At 35.6% G+C, this 24,388-nt stretch overlaps 1 protein-coding gene across 12 annotated transcripts in view; it reads left to right on the plus strand.

The window, feature by feature from the left end:
* PPP1R9A (protein phosphatase 1 regulatory subunit 9A) overlaps positions 1–24,388 on the plus strand; it is a 321,025-nt gene that overhangs the window by 195,940 nt on the left and 100,697 nt on the right. For all 12 annotated transcript variants that reach the window (XM_058525783.1, XM_058525771.1, XM_058525815.1 and 9 more), the window contains one exon: positions 4,457–4,561. In XM_058525783.1, coding sequence (XP_058381766.1) covers positions 4,457–4,561 — 105 coding nt within the window. The remainder of the gene's footprint in view (positions 1–4,456; positions 4,562–24,388) is intronic.

The following is a 24,388-nucleotide window of genomic DNA, read 5'->3' on the forward strand; positions in this document are numbered from 1 at the left end:
CCCTGATTTCAATCTCTCCCTTCTTCAATCTGTGGAGGAACTTAATAGCAGTTTTCAAATATATGAAGGGCTATCACGGAAACAGGAATTGACTCATTCTGTGTAACTCTAGTAGTAGAAGAACTACACTTTTTTCTTCTAAATTATATTATGAATAAGTTTTTAAAAGCTGAGTGAATTTTGTCAAAAAATTCAGCCCATTTTATAGCTTCTTTTTGGCCTCAGATGGTATAAACCAAGGTAAATAAAAATCATTTCTTCAAACCTTCCTCAACTTGCTATATACACTCAAGCTTTGGTCTTCATTATGTTCTTTCATATTCTAGAACAGGCTGACACTTTACTTTAGGACTAAACTACCATTCTTTCTCTTGAAAAACAAAAATATATCTCTTTACCTCACCTACACAATTATATTTTTTTCTATCACTGTTGCTGCTAGCATAAATCTCAATTATCCATATTAAATTTAACTTGTAGTCTGTTTAACTAACTTCTAGTTAACGACCTTTGCTGGTAGTTAGGAACTGGATAATAATTGCCTATCATACACAAGCAATTTAGCAAACTGGCAAAAATCATTTTCTGCAGCCACACACTATTTTTATATCTTCTTAAAGTACAAGGATGAACACAGTCTTCAACGTGATGCAAAGTTATAGTAACTGTGTAACATTTTAACATAAGCAGAGTTGTATGTATTAAAAACTATGCTTTATGACCAAGGTTTTGGAGATAATTAAGAATCTTGGAAATCATGTTTTAAGCTGACACTCTATAAAACATAATTACTATTGATATAAAAGTTGTCAGAATTATGATTCAGTTTAGTTGAACACAACTTTATATCTTTTATGTTTTTAATTTTAAACTTTATGTAGGGGTACTGTTCACTTAGTTGATAAGTATCCATATTAGAATTTTAGAAAGTTCAGATTAATCTCTTCATGAAAACCTTTACAAAATCTTAGAGAAAACATAGCTGTCTATTTTAAATCAAAGTTATTAAATTAGTCTTATTTGCCCAAAGAGTCACTTTTATTACGTGAATTTGGGCTTTTATATAAAAATATTTCTGAGCTGGCAGTCTCTAAGAAGGATTTTTTTCTTAAATGTCTAGCACATTTAAAGTTTCATTAGATACTAGAATATAAGATGTATGAAAGTGCTTATTATTCTTTATAAACCAATTAGATTATCTCTCCTTTAATTTCAGAGACCTTATAATTTAATTTACTAATACCCTTCTAAATTAGGAAAATACTTCATACTCACACAGTGAGAGATAATGGTTTCTCTCAATTACAGCAACACAGAGAATTTATAAGCTTCAGTTCTGCAACCTCAGAAACAGGTTAAGTAATTAAAGAAACACAAAAACTCACCAGTCAAGATTTCAGGGGACTGTTTTGCTTTCCTAGTGTTCATGAAATCATTTTATTAAATAGTTTGAGCTCACAAATAGACAAAGAAATTAAAAGACAGCAACTGAAATTCTTTATTGTTTCTCACGTGAGAGATAATAGATCCCAACAATCCCAATAGAGGTCTTGAAGGGTCAGATTATAAAATTATACTCCCAATCATTGCTGCTACCAGTGGGGAATTATTTATTGTTGTTGTCATCGTTACCCAGTGCAGACATGATCCAGAACCAAAATGGCCAAGAACCAGAAAAAAGCAAAAGTACTAAATTAGAAAAAGAGTGCTAGTAGCAAAGATAAAGTTCTATTTCTTGCTTTAGCATCCCTCTTGCTACCAAGCAAATATGTGCCTGGGCTTAAACAGCCCGTGAAGTGCATTTCTGTGGTAATACAGTTGAATCGGCTTTGTGAAGCCACTCTGGCATCTTGGTGGAACCTCCAAAGCCAATATAGGGTAATATTCAAAGAGTTAAAAAAAGGACTTTCATAAATATAAAATGAACATGTATGAGATTTTTTCAACTCACTAATAAATAAGAGAACCAGTGAGATGGTAAATGTGGTTCAAAGAACATTTTAGGAGTAGGTATTTAAAGGAAAGTTAGTAATGTTCAAATAACATTGCTAAATTAGATACAAAACTGGTTAACATTCTTCAGGGAAATAAACTATAGCTTATGGGATTATCTCTTCTAAGAGAAGAAAATTATCTGAATTTATTCAGGACAAAAATCTACAAATTCACATGCACCTTCGGTATGTCCAGGACGTTTAATCAGTTTTAAACAATGGATTAATTAAAATACAACCTCCACCAAATTATCCTTGGTTGGGCCTGTTAAATAATGCACCTACATGACATTGAAAGGAGATTTCGCCCCCCCTTTAATTCCTATTTCTAAGCTTTAAATAACTTTTCTTAACACATGGCAACAGCGTATGATATACACAATACTTGCCTAGGGTAATTATAGTAGCGCTCAATTTTTATTGATGGGAAGAGTCAGTATGATCAAGATGTCAGTTTTCCCCAAACTAATCTTTACAATCAGTATAATTTCGTTAAAACCCCAACAAGTGTTTTTATAGAAGTTGGCAAGTAAATCCAAAACTAGTTATGAAGAGAAAAAACTCAAGAATAACTCAGAAAAATTTGAAGACAATGAACTAGATGAAGAGAATTGCCCTTTGAAATGAAGCAGTGTAGTATGCAGAGACAAGTGGAAACTAATAGAGAACTCAAAACATGTTGCTACACATTCGAAAACCTGACAGAGGGAGCCCTACAAATCAGTGGAGAAAAAGTGAACTCTTTATTAAATGTTGTTAAACCAATTGTTTATACACTTGGAAAACATACAAATAGATTGCTAACACATATAAAAAAATAATTGCCAAGTGAATAACTACCTAAATGCAGAAAATCAAAATGTTAAAACTTTTAGAAGAGAATATAGAATGTTTTTATAATCTTGAGGCAGAAGGGGAGTTCTTAAGCAAAGCACAAAAACTACCTAATATAAAGCTAAAATTACAAATGTGATTATATTTTTTAAAATTGTTTTCCTTAAAACCACCATTTTCCAAAGAAATGTGATGAAAAGACAAGGTACAGGTTAGGCCAAAGGTATTTGCAAATTATTTAATTGAGAAAGTGTTAGTATACAGAATATATGAAGACAAAGAAAAAAGACATTCAACCTAACAACATCAACAAAAATGGGTAAAGGAAATTATCTAAAAGTTTGCAGAAGTGGACAGATGACTCATAAACACATGAAAAAACATTCAGCCACACTGGTAATCAGGGAAATGCAATTAAAATCACAATTTGATATCTTTTTACACTTATAACATCAACAGTATTTAAAGGGTCTGAATATACCAAGTGTTGGTGAGATGTGGAGAGTCAGAACCTTTCATACAGTGCTATTGAGATAGATTATGCATTGGTATAAGCATTTTGAACTGAAATGTGTCAGTTTGTTAAATTTGAAATGCCTATGTTCTTTGACTTAGGAATTCTGTTTCTTAGTATATATCCTAGAGAGGTTCACACATGTGCTTAAGGAGGTATGTATGAAATTGGTTATTACAACAATATTCATAATAGCTAAAATTGAAAACAATACAATTGTCTATGTGCAAAATAATGGATGAATATATTTTGGTATATTCATAAAAGATAATACTACGTGGTTGTTAAAATGAACTAGCTAGAATTGTATTTTTAACCATGGATAAATGTCAAAAATAACATTGAATGAAGCAAACTAAATTGTAGAAAGCGAGTTATACTACATAATGTTTGAAAACTGCAAATGTGCGCCTATTGTGCCTACTCATGCATACTTACTATTTCTATTTCAAAACATCGAGAGAAAGGCTAAACATCAAAATTAGTATGATTGTTACCTCTGTGGGAGCCGTGGAGGGAATAGAATTAGAGACAATACAGGGGCTTCAGTTTTTCTGTAATATATGTCTTTAGAAAAAATATGACTCAAATATTGCACAGTGCTGAGATTTGATAAAGTTGGATTGTGGGTACATCAGTATACCTAACACTTATGGGTACACTTATGAGCAGTACGTATTTCAAGTATACAACTTGAATAGGAAGGATTTCCTGCGATTCCTGGTGATGGTTTTCCTCGGGGAGGAGAGGTAGGATACGTGACTAGGTTTGAGGCCCAAAGGGTATTTCAGTGGGATCTATGTTTTATGTAATTTATTAAGGACAAAAAATGATATAAATATGTCACACATTAGCAGTTATCAATTCTTTGGGGTAGGAATATGGGTGTTGGGTAAACTGAATCTCTTCATTTAGTATTGCTTATTTCTGTTCTTCAAAACAATCTTTTAAAAACATTAAGCCTTTCACTAAGATCTGGAGTCTTTATATAAAAGGCAAATTTTGGGTCACTAAGAGTATCTGAAAATTAAGGATTTCATCAACTCATTTATTGAAAATGGTAATGTATTATCAGAAAAATTAATTGTGGATAATTTTTTCCCCCTTCCCAAAGAATACAAGTCAATGACCAGATTGTGGAAGTGGATGGAATCAGCTTGGTGGGTGTCACACAGAATTTTGCTGCAACAGTTCTCAGAAACACCAAGGGCAATGTCAGGTAAATATATGGCTTTGGATATGTACAATTTGGTTACTTAATATTTTGTTGAATTTTAGTTTTCTGTAATTGTACCTATAAATATATGTAATTAGGAGAATTTTATTTAAATACTAAAAACTTGCCTTTAGTTTTTAGTATTTCCTTCTTTATTGAAATTAGTTCATGTAAATGTAATTTAAAACTAAAAATTATCGTATTCTAGAAAGACATGAAGACATGAAGTGTACAGTGTGAAACAATATGGTTAATTACTGAGCTATGTTAGTGAGCTTATTGCTAATATAGTAAGAATTTCTAGGAAGATAGAATTTCTAGTTATATCCTCAATAAATATGAATTTAGATCCCAAGTCCTTTTAATAAAACCAGTTACACAGTAAATTGAAATTGAAATGATTATACATATATCCAATGATACATGTTGTTTAGACAAGCAGGCTGAATGATTTGAGGTTAATAAATACATTTAAAAGATCTCTTTATTGTTTTAAAGATCGCTAATCTTTGGTAAACTCTAACTTTTCCAACTTAATAGGACAGAGGGTACATTCTTTTGGACCATGAAATTTGTATCCAATCCTGGGTTTCTGGAAATTGTAGTTTGGAAAACAAATAAGAAAGTAGTCCTGAGCCAATTAAGGTCAAGGTTTGAAATCGTTTTATTTGGTCGTAGGGTACTTATTATCTAAAATGGTATTGCTTGTGTCTTATACTTTTCCATAAATCCTATGAAGGCACACATAAGGGGACATTGTTTAGTTATGTGTAATTATGAAAGTATTTTAATGTTATCAGCAAAATGAAACTCAAATATTCTGAGAATACTGATGAGTTAATATTGCTATAAGAAGATAACATTAGGATTTTATTGCAGCATATTTTATGTTGCACAAGCACAACTTAAACTGTTTCAGAATTTAGACTTTTTCAATTGAAAAGCACTCTTTAATGCTGAAAGGAATGTTTAAGGAATACAACCTAAATGACTTACGTGTGCTATGTTGATGCTTCAAGAAGAACGTAGTTCTGAGAAAAGCGTGTAAAATAATTGAAAAGAGTACAGGAAAAACTGTCTGATGCCATCTCGGAGCTGCATGGGTGGGGCCCTCAGTAAATGTGGTTGTCTTTCTGCTGATTGCTGTCTTCTGCTCTTGAGACAGCACTTTCGTGTGACAGTATGGAACATGTTTTTGAAGCTGCCCATTAGGCTTTAAAATGAATTTTAAAGTGAAATAAATATATATATTCAACTTATAAGAACATTTCTCAATTGGAAAAAAGTTTGTAGTTACTTGAAATCATAGCTATCCCTTTTTCTCCCTTCATAATTTTGTACTGTTATCATTTCAAGTCTTCTACAAATTGCAAATGGCTTCTTAACTCGTCTCCCTGATTTCAGTCTCTCCCTTCTTCAATCTGTCCTTGTCATCCTTGCCCCTAATGAAAGAACATAATAGCAGTTTTCAAATATATGAAGGGCTATCATGGAAAAAGGAATTGACTCATTCTACGTAACTCTAGTAGTAGAAGAACTAAGACCTGTTGGTAGAAATAATAATCCTGCATCCATCATGTTCCTCTCCTCTTCAGAAACCTTCAGTGGTCCTCCATTCTGTGCAGAATCAAAGCTCTTTATCCCGGTATTAAAAATCTTTCATTACCCGATTTTATCACTTATTCTCCCTATATTTATGCTCTGGTACAGTCATACTAGTGTGGTCATCATCCTTAAAACATGACTTGTGAATTATTGTTTTTGTGCCTTTCTCTCTGCCATTTTTTCTGTTTAAAGTACTCTCTTCTGTTTAGAAGGAGGGCAGCTCCTTTGCCCTCCAAGAAATCCTCCTTGACCTCTGTATCCCCTAGTGATCTCTTCTTCCTGGTAACACTCATCATTCATATCACTTTTTTGACCTTGAGGTCTACTATCATCTTTTAAAAGCGTACATCTTATTTCCTCATTTACTTTGTGAAAATCTTAACATCGAAATGGGACCTTTAGCCTCCTTTGTTCCCTCAAATTATTTAACCCTGGGTCTTACTTGATTAAAATTATGTAACCCAGCATCTTAATTAATTGAATATAAGGAAAAGTCCTTTCTCAATTTTAACTTATTAAAAATAATATTTGAATCCTCTGAGTGTATTTTAGGTGGTAGTTCTTTATAAGGTATTAACACAAAAACAGGATCCAAAAACTAGACCTGTATTTTTAATGAACTGTTTTAAACTGAAGATTTAAAATGTGTATGGTTCTATATTTTTTATTCATTGGTGACTTAGATATCATATTTAGTTGTTACTAAAATTTATTTTCAAAAAGGAATATCTGAAAAATTACTAAAGTTAGTTTGAATTTTTCTAGCTACTAAGCACAGATCGGGGAGGAATGTGTGGAACTCATGGCTTTAAAGAGCCAGGAAAGGGAAAGATAAGAAGTTCGTGGTGATGAGAAAATTGAAACTGAGATTTGGATGGTGATTGTTTTTTAAGTATTGGAGATCAAGATTTTTATTTATTTCCTGGAAATGTATATGAAATTGGTGCCGGCATTTGGATTTGAGTTAAATCACACAGTGAATTCTGTGAATTCTGTGACTTCACCCACAAGTATAGAGAATCATTTTCTGACCTCATAGTCTGCTTTATTTTATTAAACTTTGAATTGCTACACCTGAGTTTATGATCTAGTAGTGCTAATGAAGACTCCATTAATATGCCATTTTTAATATACTAGAGAAATTATAATATATATTTTAATATGATAACATCCAACAGTATATATGTTTTTCAACCCTACATCATTTAAATGAGTTATAGCATATTAGGCCACTGTGAAGAAGTGGTTCAGCTCAAATCAGGCTAGGTTCCTGGGGGATCAGAAGCTCAGGTCTGGCTCAGAGCTTTGGTAAACAATTACTATTTCCTCCATTTTACTGATATCACTTAAAACTAAGCACTCACAATGAGTACTATGCTAATATCATGTTAATTACTTTAAGTAATTGAATGGGAAAAGGACTCACAGGATTCAAACATTTTATATTCCGAAATGATGCAACAGAAGGGGAAAGAAACATTGAAGGGGTGGACGTGTAGAACTCAGACATAGTCGTCTTTATCATCCCTCCACTGGGTGTCACAGGATTTGTTGGTCTCCACATTTTAAACCACCATGGGCATGTGCATGAAGCACCTTGGTACCAAGAAAGCCAAAGTCTATGTGTGGTACGGGTCTCTGATAGTGAGCTGGTCATGTAGGTATGTTCCTCCTACATCACCAGCTCAACTATTGAAAACCTCCAGACTCCACCAAATCCAGGTACAAATAATAAATCCAATTATTACTACCAAACAATTCTGACTGGGTGGTATGACTTGCCTTGAAAGAACTCATAGACCCATGTTTGCAAAACAGCATTTATCCCTGGTTAGTACATTTCATAGCTTTCACCAAGGGTCAGTACCATGCTCTAGGCAACTCTGGAGATGAGCACTTGGTCAATCCAGATTGATTCTAGATTACCTCATGCTCTATAATACATATTGCATAACACATTTCTGCTCTCCTTTGACTTTAGATTCATACTATTCAGTATGTTTTTATTGTCCATTTCAATGTTACCTGGTGAAAACCTAAAAAGAAGATGTTGTAACAGTTATTTAAAAACCTAGCTAGGAGTCAAGATGGCGGCGTAGGCAGACTCTGAACTCACCTCCTCCCGTGGACACAGCCAATTTACAACTACTCGTGGAAAAATTACCCCTGAGACAGAACTGAAAACTGCATAAGAGGAACTCCTGCAACAACGGACAAGAAGAGGCAGAGACTCCCTTCCGGAGAGGAAAAACACCGCCTTCACAAGCCGCCAGCTTCACGGCCGCAGGGAGCAGCTCACAGGTACGCACCCTCCCTGGAGGCGCGGGGTCCTGAGCCGGGGAGCGCCCTGCTGTGGGCATTTTGTGGACCCAGCACAATCGACACCAGCGGCATAATATCTGACTTTGCCTGCTACTAAAGCATTGGGGAGCACCCCCAGAAAACCCAGTTCACAAAGAAAGTAAAACTGGCTCTTAAAGGGCCCGCGCACAAACTCACCCGTTCCAGAAAGCAACCTAAAATCACCAGAAGGAAAGGTGCACAGTGCTGCGGTGAAAAGAGACTCACCTATTAGGCCCTGAGTGCATCTCGGTGAGGGGTGAGACCTCTCCAGGGACTGGGACATTGGCGGCGGCCATTGTTGTGGCCTGGTGTGAGCTTGCTGACACAGACGCCATGGGAGTTCTCCCTGAGGCCTGCTAGCCCAGGGTCTGCCCCACTCGCTAGAGCACCGATTTAATCCAGCTCAGCCAGGGCAGGCAGCCCACCCTAGAGACTGGCCCCACCCAACAACAAGCCCTCAGGCAACGTGTGGGCCTGCATAGATTGGTGACTGGATTCTCTGCACCCTGACAACTGAGCCGACTTGAGTGCGGCAGGGTGTGCACAAGGAGCGGGTGGAGAGTGTGGGGTGGTGGCGAAGTGTGTGGGGCTCCCGCCGTGGAGAGACTGGGTCCGCTTGGGGGTCAGGGCGCTCACACGGGGCAGGACTGTGTTGATTGTGTGTGTGGACCTGTGGGCAACAGGGCTTGTCAGCTGCAGAAGACTTGTGCTTCTCAAAGACCCACATAGGAGGTTTGCCCCACCTTCCAAAGCCTGAAACAATTGGGTGCTCCTGTGCCTGAGGCCCGCCCCACCCAGCTGCAATCCTCAGAAAGCTGACAAGAGACCTAATAGGCTAGAGGCTTACAGCATTTGTAAGGCCCTGAGCCTAACAACCTGCCACGCTGGGGGCCTACTCAGTTAAAAGAAAGACTGCAACACAAATGTGGTATTAGAACTTACAGCCAACTGTGCTGGGGCTCCCCACACCTGATAAAGAGACTGAAGGGCCCACAACAACTACAAACAGCTGAGCATTACAACAGCTGGCCAGGAGCATAACTCAGCCTCCCTGGGCGCCTTTAGGGAGAGCTAACAGGCCACAAGAGAAGGACACACGTAGCCCACATAGGGGGTCACCCCTGGAACATTGAGAACTGAGGGAAGCACACTGGAAACCTCCTAAGGCATCACTTACATAAGGTCACCGATCCAAGAGCAGGAGACGTAGCTGACCTACCTAATACGTAGACACAAGCACAGGGAAAGAGGCAAAATGAGGAGGCAAAAGAATACATTCCAAGTAAGGGAACAGGACAAAACCGCAGAAAAGGAACTAAGTGAAACAGAAATGAGCAACCTACCCAACAGAGAGTTCAAACTAAGAGTGTTAAGGATGCTCACTGATCTGGGGAGAAGAATAGATGAACTCAGTGAGAGTGTCAACAAAGAAATGGAAGATATAAAAAAGAACCAATCAGAAATGAAGAATACAATACTGGAAATGAAAAATTCATTAGAGGGACTCAAAAGCAGAGTAGAGGATACAGAAGAACGCATCTGTGAGCTGGAAGAAAGACTAGAAGAAATTACCCAAGGTGAACAGGTAAAAGAGAAAAGAATTAAAAAGAGTGAGGACAGTCTAAGGGACCTCTGGGACAACATCAAGTGCACTAACATCCGTGTTATAGGTGTCCCGGAAGGAGAAGAGCGAGACAAGGGGGCAGAGAATCTATTTCAAGAAATAATAGATGAAAACTTCCCTAACCTAAGGAAGGAAACAGACATCCAGGTACAGGAAGCACAGAGAGCCCCAAACAAGATAAACCCAAAGAGGCCCACACCAAGACACATCCTAATCAAAATGTCCAGAATTAAAGATAAAGAGAGAATCCTAAAAGCCGCAAGAGAATGTCAAGTTACATACAAAGGAAACCCCATAAGGCTATCAACTGACTTCTCAGCAGAAAGCTTACAGGCTAGAAGAGAATGGCACGATATATTTAAAGTGCTAAAAGAAAAAAACTTACAGCCAAGAATACTCTACCCAGCAAGGTTATCATTCAAAATGGAAGGAGAGATCAAAATTTTCCCAGATAAGCAAAAATTAAAGGAGTTTGTCACCAAGAAACCAGTGCTACAAGAAATGTTAAAGGGACTGATTTAAGGGGAAAAGAGAAGACCACAAATAGGAAAAATTATCTATTTCCATGATTAGAACTTAATGGATACAAATGCACAAAAAAGAGGTTAGATATGATATCAAAAACATAAAAGGAGGGAGGAGGGGAGTTAAAGAGTACAGCTTTCAGACAGAGGTCAAACTAAAGTGACCATCAATTCTGTATAGAAGAAGTAAGGAACAGAGAAGGACTACTACAACACTGAGGGGAAAAAAAAAAAAAGTTAAAAAATGGCAGTAAGTACATACATATCAATAGCTGCTTTAAACGTCAATGGACTAAATACTCCAATTAAAAGGCATAGGGTGGCTGACTGGATAAAAAAACAAGACCCATATATATGCTGCATACAAGAGACACACTTCAGACCTAAAGACATTCACAAACTGAAAGCGAAGGGATGGAAAAAGATACTCCACGCAAATGGCAATGAAAAGAAAGCTGGGGTAGCAGTACTCATATCAGACAAAATAGACTTTAAAACAAAAACTATAAAAAGAGACAAAGAAGGGCATTACATAATGATCAAGGGAACAATCCAACAAGAGGATATAACACTTGTAAATATCTACGCACCCAATGTAGGTGCACCTAAATATATAAAGCAATTATTAACAGACATAAAAACAGAAATAGCCAGTAACACAATAATAGTAGGGGACTTTAACACTCCACTTACACCAACGGATAGATCATCCAAACAGAAGATCAATAAGGAAACATTGGCCTTAAACGACACACTAGAACAGATGGACCTAGTAGATATATACAGAGCATTCCATCCAAAAACCGAAGAATACACGTTCTTTTCAAATGCACATGGAACATTCTCCAGGATTGATCACATATTAGGCCACAAAACAAGTCTCCATAAATTTAAGAAGATTGAAATAATACCAAGCATCTTTTCTGACCACAACGGTATGAAACTAGAAATCAACTATAGGAAGAAAATCAGAAAAGCAACAAATACATGGAGATTAAACAAAATGCTACTGAACAACGACTGGGTTAACGAAGAAATCAAAGAAGAAATCAAAAAATACCTGGAGACAAATGAAAATGAAAATACGACATGCCAGAATTTATGGGATACAGCAAAAGCGGTTCTGAGAGGGAAGTTTATAGCGATACAAGCCTATCTCAACAAAAAAGAAAAATCTCAAATAAACAATCTAACAATGCACCTAAAGGAACTGGAAAAAGAAGAACAAACCAAGCCCAAACTCAGTAGAAGAAGGGAAATCATAAAAATCAGAGCAGAAATTAATGAAATAGAGACCAAAAAAACAATAGAAAAAATTAATAAAACCAAGAGCTGGTTCTGTGAAAAGATCAACAAAATTGACAAACCTTTAGCTAGACTCACCAAGAAAAAAAGAGAGAAGGCACAAATAAGTAAAATCAGAAATGAAAGAGGGGAGGTTACAACAGACACCTCAGAAATACAAAAGATTATAAGACAATAGTATGAAAAGCTATATGCCAACCAATTCGACAATCTGGAAGAAATGGATAAATTCTTAGAATCATACAACCTTCCAAAACTGGATCAAGAAGAAGTAGAGAATTTCAATAGACCAATCACCAGTAAGGAGATCGAAACAGTAATCACAAACCTCCCCAAAAATAAAAGTCCAGGACCAGACGGCTTCCCTGGTGAATTCTACCAAACATTCAAAGAAGACTTAATACCTATCCTTCTCAAACTCTTCCAAAAAATTGAGGAGGGGGGGGAGCTCCCTAACTCATTCTACGAAGCTGACATTACCCTGATACCAAAACCAGACAAGGACAACACAAAAAAAGAAAATTACAGGCCAATATCACTGATGAACATCGATGCGAAAATCCTCAACAAAATACTAGCAAATCGCATACAACAATATGTTAAAAAGATTATATACCATGATCAAGTGGGATTTATTCCAGCTATGCAGGGATGGTTTAACATTCGCAAATCAATCAACGTAATACACCACATTAATAAAATGAAGAACAAAAATCACATGATCATCTCAATAGATGCAGAGAAAGCATTTGACAAGATACAACATCCATTTATGATAAAAACTCTGAATAAAATGAGTATAGAAGGAAAGTACCTCAACATAATAAAGACCATATATGAGAAACCCACAGCTAATATCATCCTCAATGGTGAAAAACTGAAAGCTATCCTTCTAAGAACAGGAACCAGACAAGGATGCCCACTGTCACCACCCCTATTTAACATAGTATTGGAAGTCCTAGCCAGAGCAATCAGGCAAGAGAAAGAAATAAAAGGGATCCAAATGGGAAAGGAAGAAGTGAAACTGTCACTATTTGCAGATGACATGATTTTATATATAGAAAACCCTAAAGAATCCACCAGAAAACTTTTAGAAGTAATAAACGAATATGGTAAAGTTGCAGGATACAAAATCAACATACAAAAATCAGTTGCATTTCTGTACACTAACAACGAAGTAGAAGAAAGAGAAATTAAGAATACCATCCCATTTACAATTGCAACAAAAAGAATAAAATACCTAGGAATAAACTTAACCAAAGAGGTGAAAGATCTGTACACTGAAAACTATAAAACATTTCTGAAAGAAATTGAAGAAGACACAAAGAAATGGAAAGATATTCCGTGCTCTTGGATTGGAAGAATTAACATAGTTAAGATGTCCATACTTCCTAAAGCCATCTATAGATTCAATGCAATCCCTATCAAAGTTCCAACAACATTTTTCACAGAAATAGAACAAAGAATCCTAAAATTTGTATGGAACAACAAAAGACCCCGAATAGCTGAAGGAATCCTGAGAAAAAAGAACAAAGCTGGAGGTATCACACTCCCTGATTTCAAAATATACTACAAAGCTATAGTAACCAAAACAGCATGGTACTGGCACAAAAACAGACACACAGATCAATGGAATAGAATCGAAAGCCCTGAAATAAACCCAGACATCTATGGACAGTTAATCTTTGACAAAAGAGCCAAGAACATACAATGTGGAAAAGAAAGTCTCTTCAACAAATGGTGTTGGGAAAACTGGATAGCCACATGCAAAAAAATGAAAGTAGACCCTTACCTTACACCATACACAAAAATTAACTCCAAATGGATTAAAGACTTGAATGTAAGACCTGAAACTATGAACCTTCTAGAAGAAAACATAGGCAGTACGCTCTTCGACATCGGTCTTAACAACATCTTTTCAAACACCACATCTGACCGGGCAAGAGAAACAATTTAAAAAATAAACAAATGGGACTACATCAAACTAAAAAGCTTCTGCACAGCAAAGGAAACCATCAACAAAACGAAAAGACAACCTAACAATTGGGAGAAGATATTTGCAAACCATACATCTGATAAGGGCTTAATCTCCAAAATATATAAAGAACTCATGCATCTCAACAACAAAAAAACTAACAACCCAATTAAAAAATGGGCAAAAGACCTGAACAGACATTTCTCCAAAGAAGATATACAGATGGCCAACAGACACATGAAAAGATGTTCAAAATCACTAACTATCAGGGAAATGCAAATCAAAACTACAATGAGATATCACCTCACGCCCATCAGAATGGCTATAATTAACAAGACAGGAAACAACATGTGTTGGAGAGGACGTGGAGAGAAGGGAACTCTCATACACTGCTGGTGGGAGTGCAAACTGGTGCAGCCACTATGGAAAACAGTATGGAGATTCCTCAAAAAAGCAAGGATAGAACTACCATATGATCCAGCTATTCCACTGTTGGGTGTTTATCCAAAGAACTTGAAAACACCAATTTGCAAAGGTACATGCACCCCTGTGTTCATTGCAGCGTTATTCACGGTAGCCAAGACTTGGAGGCAACCTAAGTGCCCATCAAGGGATGAATGGATAAAGAAGATGTGGTATATATACACAATGGAATACTACTCAGCCATAAGAAATGATGAAATCCAGCCATTTGTGACAATGTGGATGGACATTGAGGGTATAATGCAAAGTGAAATAAGTCAGAGGGAGAAGGTCAAATACCGTATGATTTCCTTCATTAAGTAGTAGATAATAACAACAATAAACAAACACATAGGGACAGAGATTGGATTGGTGGTTACCAGAGGGGAAGGGGGGAGGGAGGAGGGTGAAAGGGATAATTCGGTACATGTGTGTGGTGATGGGTTGTAATTAGTATTTTGGTGGTGAACATGATGTAATCTATGCAGAAATAGAAGTACAATGATGTACACCTGAAATTTTTACAATGTTATAAACCAATGTTACTGCAATAAACAAAAAATTAAAAAAATAATAATAAAAAATAAAAACCTAAAATCTTTTTGGTGGTTGATAGAAGGTAACTTATGAAGTGTAACGTAGTTAAAAAGTTAGAATAAAGTTCTGTTCTCATTGTCAGATCCTGCATTATGTAAAAAATAATTTAAATAGTTTAGATCCAGTTCACTTGAATCAGCAGGTTCATCTGCCTATTCACAATTTATTTTTATATTAGAACATACTAAATGATGCTTTTCTTGGAGATCCTTAAATATCCTTATGTTTGTCGGTCCACATTTAGTTATGGGAAAAATAATTTTAAGCTTGAAATTAAAAACTCCTTAGAAAAAATAATAGGAAGTAGTTTGAAAGAGATGAAAATCACTGGTTGTATACCGATGAAAAGAAAGTAGGAATCCCTAGATATTAACAAACTAATTCAAAGTTATGCAAAACTACCTTCCATTTATTTTTGGATAGAGAGTGATGTCGTTTTTCCAGAGATGTTCCAAATTTAGGCATTTGACTCACCCTCTTGCTTTATATCTCTGGACAACGGGAAAGATGTATTTTGAAATATTGTAGCTAGCAGATAGGTAAAATCATAGAGCTGATTCTGTTATAAACTGTAAATAATATTTAAAATATTCATTTATATTTCTCTCTGCTCTTGGTACCAGGACTAATTGTCTTTCTCTAGTAATTTGTTTTTTTCACATGAAGCCAGATCTCATGGATTCAGATTCTGGCTTAACCAGTTATCAGATGTATTAAGTTTACTAAAGTGTTTAAATCTCCCTGTGCCTCAGTTTCTTCATCTATAAAATGGGTATCGTGATAGTATCTACCCCATAGATTTGTGATGAGTATTAAATGAGTTAATACATGTAATGCATTTAAATGAATGCCTAGAAAAAGTTGGGATTCAGTAAAATATTAGCTATCATTAATTTTTTCTTAAAACTCTCATCACTTCTGAGGTATTCCTGTAGATTGCTAGAAAACCAAGTCAGTTTTATAGCCATTCCTAACAGAGGCACAGGATCTTATGGTATGCATTTGTATAGTAACTTTATTCTTGGCTTTGTAATCTTCGTGATTTTTATTTTTGTAATTTTCTCTGTGCACTGTTTTCCTCTTCATTTATTAAAAAATTCTTGACCTTTTAAAAATAAAAGTGATGAATATACATTAACCAAAACGTCAAATTGTGTAATAGTATAAAAATAAAAATCGAGTATCCTTTTCCTCTTACCCCGTGTCCTACTCTGCAGAGGAACCATTGTTCACAGTTTCTCTTTTTTGTTCTTTTGGAAGTACCAATATAAGTCTTGTCTTCATTTCTTGATTTTTCAATTTTGGATAAAAATCTTATGATTGCTTGTCATAAAACTTTCACCTATTAATTTTTTTTCGGTTAAAAAAAATTTGCAATAGTTTATAACACTTTTTATTATATCACTACAGTTGTCTTGTAATTGTCTTGGGTACTTATTGTATCGGTTGATTCAAAAAATTAAAACCAATAACCAGTATTTATAGTGTTATGGTTATGAAAATATTATTCCCTCTAGAATCAAGCACTAGGACTGAATTAGTGGAAAATGAAATGTGATTTTTGTCATTCAGTCTTGTTCCCTGTAAGGGAGACTCTTCAAAGCATGAAGGTTCTAATGGAACCTGACTGAATATATTTCTAGCCTTCTTGATTTCCTCTGGGTCATACATAGCTGCCAGGGTGCTTGCATGTCTGAAAATGCATTATTTTGCCCTCAAACATGGCTAGGTATAGTATTTGAGGTTCAAAAATCCTTTTCGATCAGTACTATGAAAACATCGTCCATTGTCTTTTAATATCTGTGATTGGTAATGAGAAGTTTGATGTTAATCTGATTTGTCGTCTTTATGGTTTTCTCTTTGGGATTTTTTTTCACTCATAATTGGATTTTTGCAATTTTTACTAGGCTGTAACTAGATCTATGTTTGTTTTTGTGTAATTCTGCTTAGGACTCAATCTGAAGACTTGGATTTGGGAAATTTTCTATTATTATTTTATTTCTTCTTCATTGTCTTGGTTCTCTCTTCTCAGACTGGTATTAAATGGGGATTAGCGGGGCCGGCCCCGTGGCTTAGCGGTTAAGTGCGCGCGCTCCGCTGCTGGCGGCCTGGGTTCGGATCCCGGGTGCGCACAAACGCACCGCTTCTCCAGCCATGTTGAGGCCGCGTCCCACATACAGCAACTAGAAGGATGTGCAGCTATGACGTACAACTATCTACTGGGGCTTTGGGGGAAAAAAAATAAATAAAATCTTTAAAAAAAAAAAAAATGGGGATTAGATATACTGGGCATATCCTCCGGCATCTTCTTTTCTCTCAGAATCTCTGTCTGTTTACATTTTTGCTGTTATGTTCTGAGAGTTTTCTCAATTTTATCTTTCAGATTACCAACTTATTTATAAGCCATGGTCTTTTTAAGCTGTTCTGGCCACTATTCTCCAGTTCTCTTTTCTATTTGAAGCTCTGTCTTCTCTTGCCTGAGCTTGAGAATTATCCAGCTTCCTACTTGATATCTTCATGTGGCTTTCTAAAATGCACATCAGATTTAATATGTTCAAAGTATTATCCTTTATTTGTACCATTCCCTGTCTCCTGCCCTTCTCCAAAAAGACCTGTATCATATGATCTTTACTTGGCTGATTCCTTCTTGTCAAGTCTCACTTCAAAAATAACTATTTTAGTGAATGAGTTCTCATATTATGTTATTTATGTTTTCCAAACTCTAAGTCAGTCTCTATCACATTGCCAGTTTTCTACATAACATTCATCTAATGATCCTCTGATGATCCTCTCCTCCTGGTACTGACTCTCTTGTTTAGTCCTCTACCACACTACTCCTTTCTAGTCTGTATAACGACTAGAGTATGAAGGAAGTAATGATGTGTGACTTTTGAGGCTAGGCTATAAAAGGCATTTGGCTTCTATCTTGGTCTTTTGGATTGCTCTGGAGAAATCAAGCTGCCATGTTGAGAAGAGATTCAAACAGCCTTCTGGAGAGGCCCACACAAGGAAGAACTTAGGCCTGCCAACAGCCAGCGCCAACTTGCCAGCCATGTGAGGGAAGCACCTTGGAAGGAGATATTCCAGCTGCAGTAAAGGCTTCAGATGACTGCAGCCCCCATTGATGTGTGATTGGACTTAAGGAGAGGCACCAAGCCAGAACTGCCCAGTCAAGCCTTTTCTGAATTCTTGACTCAGAGAAACTATGGAAAATAAAATGTCTGTAAGTTTTGGGGTAATTCATGTCAGAGAAGGTACAAGTTAGAATAAAAGAGAGGACATCATTACAGATCCAACAGATATTATAAGCATTAGCCAATATTATGAAGAACTTTATGCTAATAAATACAGGTTAGAATAAATGGATAAATTTCTTAGAAGACAATACTGTGAAAAAGTACCAAAGCTCACTCAAGAAAAAATAACGTGTGTGTGTATGTGTACGTGAGGGTGAATTTATAGATAAAATTTTCCAGCAAAGAAAATTCCAGTTTCAGTTTGTTTCATTGGTGAATCTTACCAAACATTAGAGGGACAAATAACACCAATTCTATACAAACTCTTCCAGAACATAGAAGAGGGGACACATGTCAACTACTTTTGAGGCCAGCATTACCATCATACCAAAATCAGAAAAAGACATTAAAGGAAAAATCATTACATACTAATATTCCTCATGAACATAGATACAAAAATACTTGACAAAATTTTAACAAATTAAAGTCAGGAATATATAAAAAGGATAATAAATTATGGCCAAGTGGCGTTTATCTTTGGAATGCATGGTTGATTTACTGTTTGAAATTCAGGCTAAGGAGTTTTCCATGCTAATAGACTAATGGAGAAAAATCATATACTCACATGCTTATCTCAGTTGATGGAGATTAGAAAAAATCTCTCAGAAAACTTGCAGTATACGAGAATTTCCTCGATGTGGTAGATAGCATCTAACTGAAACCTACAGCTAATGTACTTAATGGTGAAAGACCTAATATTTTCCCCTTAGTGTAAGAACAATGCAACTATGTCCACTTTTACCACTTCTATTCAGCATTGTGCCACAGGTCATAGCTAGTTCAATGAGGGAAGAATAAGAAATGGAAAACACAAGGAGGAAGTAAAACTCTTTATTCACAGGTGACATGTAAAAACCCCAAGGAATCTTCAAAAGATGTTGCTAGAACAATAAGTGAGTAAAAGAAGGTTATAGGAGATAGGTTGTATGGAAATCAATTCTATTTCTATATACTAGCAACAACAAAGAATTGAAAATTCAGATTAAAAATAACATCTATGGTAGCATCAAAAACATGAACTACCTAAGAATAATCTGACATAATATGTTGAAGACTTCAGCAAAATATTTCTGAGAGAAAATAGAGACAACCTAAATGAATGAAGAAAGAGACCATGGGTCAGAATACTGAGTATTGTTAAGATTTCAAGTTTCCCCAAATCTGTAGATTAAGCACAATCTCAATTAAAATCTCAGCAGGATTTTTGTAGAAATTAACGTTTTTTTGAAAATAACAAAGTTTTGGAGGATTTCCACTGCCTGAAAGGTACACTAATCACAGAAGTCTGGTTTAGGCATAAGAATAGAAATATAGATTAATGGAGCAGAATAGGGAGTTCCAATATAGACCTTCACAGACAAAAACAATTGCTTTTTGACAAATGCACCACCAAGGTAATTCAATGGGGGAAATTATAGTCTTCTCAACAAATGATGCTGGAACAATTGGATAACTACATTAAAAAAAAAAAACGAACACAAAAAAAGTGACCTTCATCCCACAGTGTATACAAAAATTAACTCAAGATTAATCATAGATCTAAGTGCAATAGCTGAAACCATAAAGTTTCTAGAAAACAGGCAAAGATCTTTATGATCTTGGGTTAATCAAAGATCTTTTAGGACACAAAAGCAAGAAGTATAACCGAAAGAAATGATAAATTAAACTACATCAAAATTTAAAATATTTGTTCAAAAAATACCCTTAAGAAAATAGAAAAGCAAGCTACAGACTGAATATTTGCAAAACAATGGTCTTATAGAGGACAGTTATTTGGAAGATATGAAGAACTCTTATAATTCAATAAGAGGATATACAGTCCTTTTAAAAATGTACAAATCAGTTAAAGGGGCACTTCACCAAGAAATATATACAGTTAAGCACATGAAATGCTGCTCAGCATCATTAATCACTGCGGAAATGCAAATTAAATCCACAGTGAGGTACTACTACACGTCCACTCGAATGGCTGAAATTTACAAGACTTAAAATACTATGCATTGATGAGGATGTGGAGCAACTTTAACATTCATTCATTGCTGGCGGGAATACAGCAATAGCACAGCCACTTTGTGGAACAGTTTGGCAGGTTCTGATGAAGTTAAACATACATTTACCATACCAGCCAACAGTTCTACTCCTAACTATTTTCTCAAGAGCAATAAAAACATATATCTACCCAAAGACTCATACTTGTATGTTCATAGGAGCTTTATTCATAATAGCTAAAAACTGGAAACGTTCAAATGTCCTTTAACTGACAAATGTGTATATGAATTGTATTATATTCCGTACAATGAAATATTTCTCAGCAATACAAAGGAGCGAACTACCAATGTATTCAACACCATGTATGACTCTCAAAACTATTATATTGAGTAAAAAATGTCAGACACAAAAGTCTTTACACTGCTTGACTCCATTTAAACTGCAAAGAGGAAAGAGGGAACATTTTTGAAATGACAGAAATATTCTATATTGTGTTATTGTGTTTGTTATACAGTTGTATATATATTTGTCAAAACTCAACATATTATACAACTTAAATTTGGTGAATTTTATTGTATATAAATTTGACCTCAATAAAACTGATTTTTTAAATATATGATAATAGTTATGATTAACAAATTATATTGACGGTGATGGTGATGTGGAAAGCAGGACTGTGCCTCTTTATGAAAAGCAGATGTAGTCAAACGGAATTTTATTAGCAATATGTAGATTTTATTGTGCTGTATACTTTTATTTTAAAAATATTTTATTATTATTGGTTTTTTACCAGGAAAAAATATCTATATAAAATTCTTTATGTCTGGACCTCTCTCATTATGCTAACATAGATTTGCAACATAACTTTTAAGAACTCGTGTTTTTGGGGTCTGCAGCTTTAAGTACTACCTTGCCTGTCTTGTTCACCACTACGTGCCTCGCATGGTTAGTGTACCTATTGTTGCATAACATATTACCTCAAAATTTAGTGACTTTAAACAATAAACTTTTATTATCTCACAGTTTCTGTGATCTATTTCCTGCTTTCTCACGAGAGCCTCTCTACAGGGATGCTTTACAACGTGGAAACTGGCTTCTTCAGAGGAAGTGATTGAAGGGAGTACCCAAGATGCGATCCACCATCTTTTTATAACCTAGTATCTGAAGTGACATTCCATCAGTTCTGTATTTTGTTTGATAAAAATGAGTCAACAAGTCCATCCCACACGCAAGTGGAGAGAATTGCGCAAGACATGAATATGAGGAGCCAGAGATCACTTGGGTCCATCTGAGAGGCTGCCTGTTATGTAGTGATCAACAACTAGGTGGATGGATAGACAGACAGGCAGAACAGTTAATGTTAGGCCACAATGTAATTTATTTGTTTAATGTTGCAAACCCTGTCTTAAGAAGAACCCTGAAAAACTTGAGACTATTTAGGAAAGACTGACCAGAATGGTGAGAGATCTAAACATTTTTCCTTCTATATATAAAAGTAGAAGATTCTACAAACTTTGCCTAAAAAAATAGAAAATTTTTTAAAAACATGGTAACAGTTATAAAGCATTTGAAAGCATGAACTCTGGAAAAAGGATTATGTGTTCTTTTTAACTCCAGACAGCCATCCTAGTACTGAAAGGCAGCTGTTATGGGAAAATGATGTTACAGATGAGATTGTGCTTCAATATGAGAAATTTCTAATAAATTATATGTTTGCTCTTCAGTGCCATTCACATTAAACTTTAAAGGCTTTCTGGCAAGTATCTACTACTTATGATCAATAACTATGCATTCCTCATGCTTTTGTCTCCAGCATATGCATTTAACAACTTTTGACGTTGAGCCGTATAACACTTCTGGAGGTCAGGGTTTTACAGGAGTTATGGTTACACACAATAGAAAATAAATTAATCTGAGGGTCTTAAATATTTCCCTATCCTTTTTGGAAGAGGTTATAATATTCAGAAGAAAATATAAATGAATGATAAGTGAGTTTTTTATCGATATGCACATGTTTATTTTGGATTCACACCTGGGTATGTGATTTCTAAATATGGAAGCTTTTTAAAAAATTTTTTTTAATTAAAATCATTGGGGTATCTGAGATTTCCATTTGAAATGCATCAAATCTTGAAATGTTTTCACTTCATTCACATCATTTTAATAAGATTTTTTGTTACCATTACAGCACAAGGGGAAATTGAGAGTTTCACTTTTCATCAGAGCCTTGGTTTTGTGATCGTGCATAATGGAGAGTCAGCTGTAATGGAGGGCAGTGAGGGCATTGCCATGTTCGTGGAAATCATCAGTCGTTGTGGATTTTGGGTTTACATTACTCCTAAGACCACCTCCTTGCCCTCAGACAAGAGGAGTAGCTGCTATGGATTTGGGACGATAGATAGTAGAACTTTTTAATCTTATATATATGAGAGTGATCAACAACCACTGGTGTTAGAAAGTAGATTAAAAGCAGTGGGGATTTCAAAAAACTACTTAAAGGGGATGTTGGCTTAATGAAACATTTTCTGATGTCACTATATACAGATTAACATTTAAAATTTTTCCTTTTTAGTGTTCATATGTACAAATATTTAAACCTGAGACATCAAAACTATTAAATAGAGAAATGTCACCTCTTGAAAGGATGTAGCATTTTTAGAAAATATCATTTAAGTTTATACCTATTACATAGTATGTAGTCCTTGAAGTATCATGTGTTAGGCAATGCTTTTTAAAGAATTCAACTACGTTTTTTTTTTTTACATTGAAATGTAGTGTAGAAAAAAGCTCTTATAATTGGTACTAGGATAGATAAAAATTTATTTAAAGAACTAATGCTGACAATTAAGTTTACATAATTAAGTTACTTGTTTAATTAATTAAGTTAAATATCAGGTCTAGCTTTTATTGATTGATTGATTGATTGATTGTGAGGAAGAACGGCCCTGAGCTAACATCTGCCAATCCTCCTCTTTTTTGTTGAGGAAAACTGGCCCTGGGCTAACATCCATGCCCATCTTCCTCCACTTTATATGGGCCGCCGCCACAGCATGGTTTGATAAGCGGTGCGTCAGTGCATGCCCAGAATCTGAACCGGCGAACCCCGGGCCGCTGCAGCGGAGCGCACGCTGGCCCCAGCTAGACACTGGCCCCAGGTCTAGCTTTTAAAAGCAAAAATTTTTCTAGAATAATAAAGAAATTTTTAAATATATAGTATAGTATGTTAACATATATAGTATGTTATATTAATCTAGCTCCCAATCCAGAAAGGAAAAATATATGAGAATAGGAAAGTACAAGAAAGAGGCAAAAGCTGGTTGTGTGGGACTTTAGCCTCGAAATACTATCAGGAAATTTTAGTGAAAGTGGCTGGGTATACATTTACCTCTACGTGTTCGGTAGAATTAAGTAAAATATTTAAAAAGCTATCAAGTTTAGAATAAGACCATAAAATGTGATCAAACATAGAAAAAGCAAGGCACTTTTAACAAAAATGTTTAAAAGCACCATGTGGGGACCCGGCCCGTGGCTTAGTGGTTGGGTGTGCACGCTCTGCTACTGGCAGCCCGGGTTCGGATCCTGGGCGCGCACCAATGCACCACTTGTCTGGCCATGCTGAGGTGGCATTCCACATACAGCAACTAGAAGGATGTGCAGCTATGACATACAACTATCTACTGGGGCTTTGGGGGAAAAAGGGGAAAAAAGAAGGAGGATTGGCAATAGATGTTAGCTTAGGGCCAGTCTTCCTTAGCAAAAAGAGGAGGATTGGTGTGGATGTTAGCTCAGGGCTGATCTTCCTCACAAAAAGAAAAAAAAAAAAGCACCATGTGATCTTGTGATCTAAGGCTCAAATATAATAAAAGTAGATCTTGTGCATCTATTTTTCTTTTTTTTTAAATATATATCATTCAGATTTTTGGTGTGCATACAGTAAATATTTGTGTAAAGAATATTTGAATGAAAGAATTGATGATATAAGGACTAATAACTATACCCAGGTGTAGCTTTTCCTTTTTTAGATTAGCTTAATTCCACATTGAGAATTTTAAATTTTTGATGGCATTCAAGTGCCATATTTGACTCGTATGTCACTTTTATTAGAATAAC

This window comes from Diceros bicornis, chromosome 3, assembly GCF_020826845.1.
Source record: "Diceros bicornis minor isolate mBicDic1 chromosome 3, mDicBic1.mat.cur, whole genome shotgun sequence".
NCBI classification, from domain to species: domain Eukaryota; kingdom Metazoa; phylum Chordata; class Mammalia; order Perissodactyla; family Rhinocerotidae; genus Diceros; species Diceros bicornis.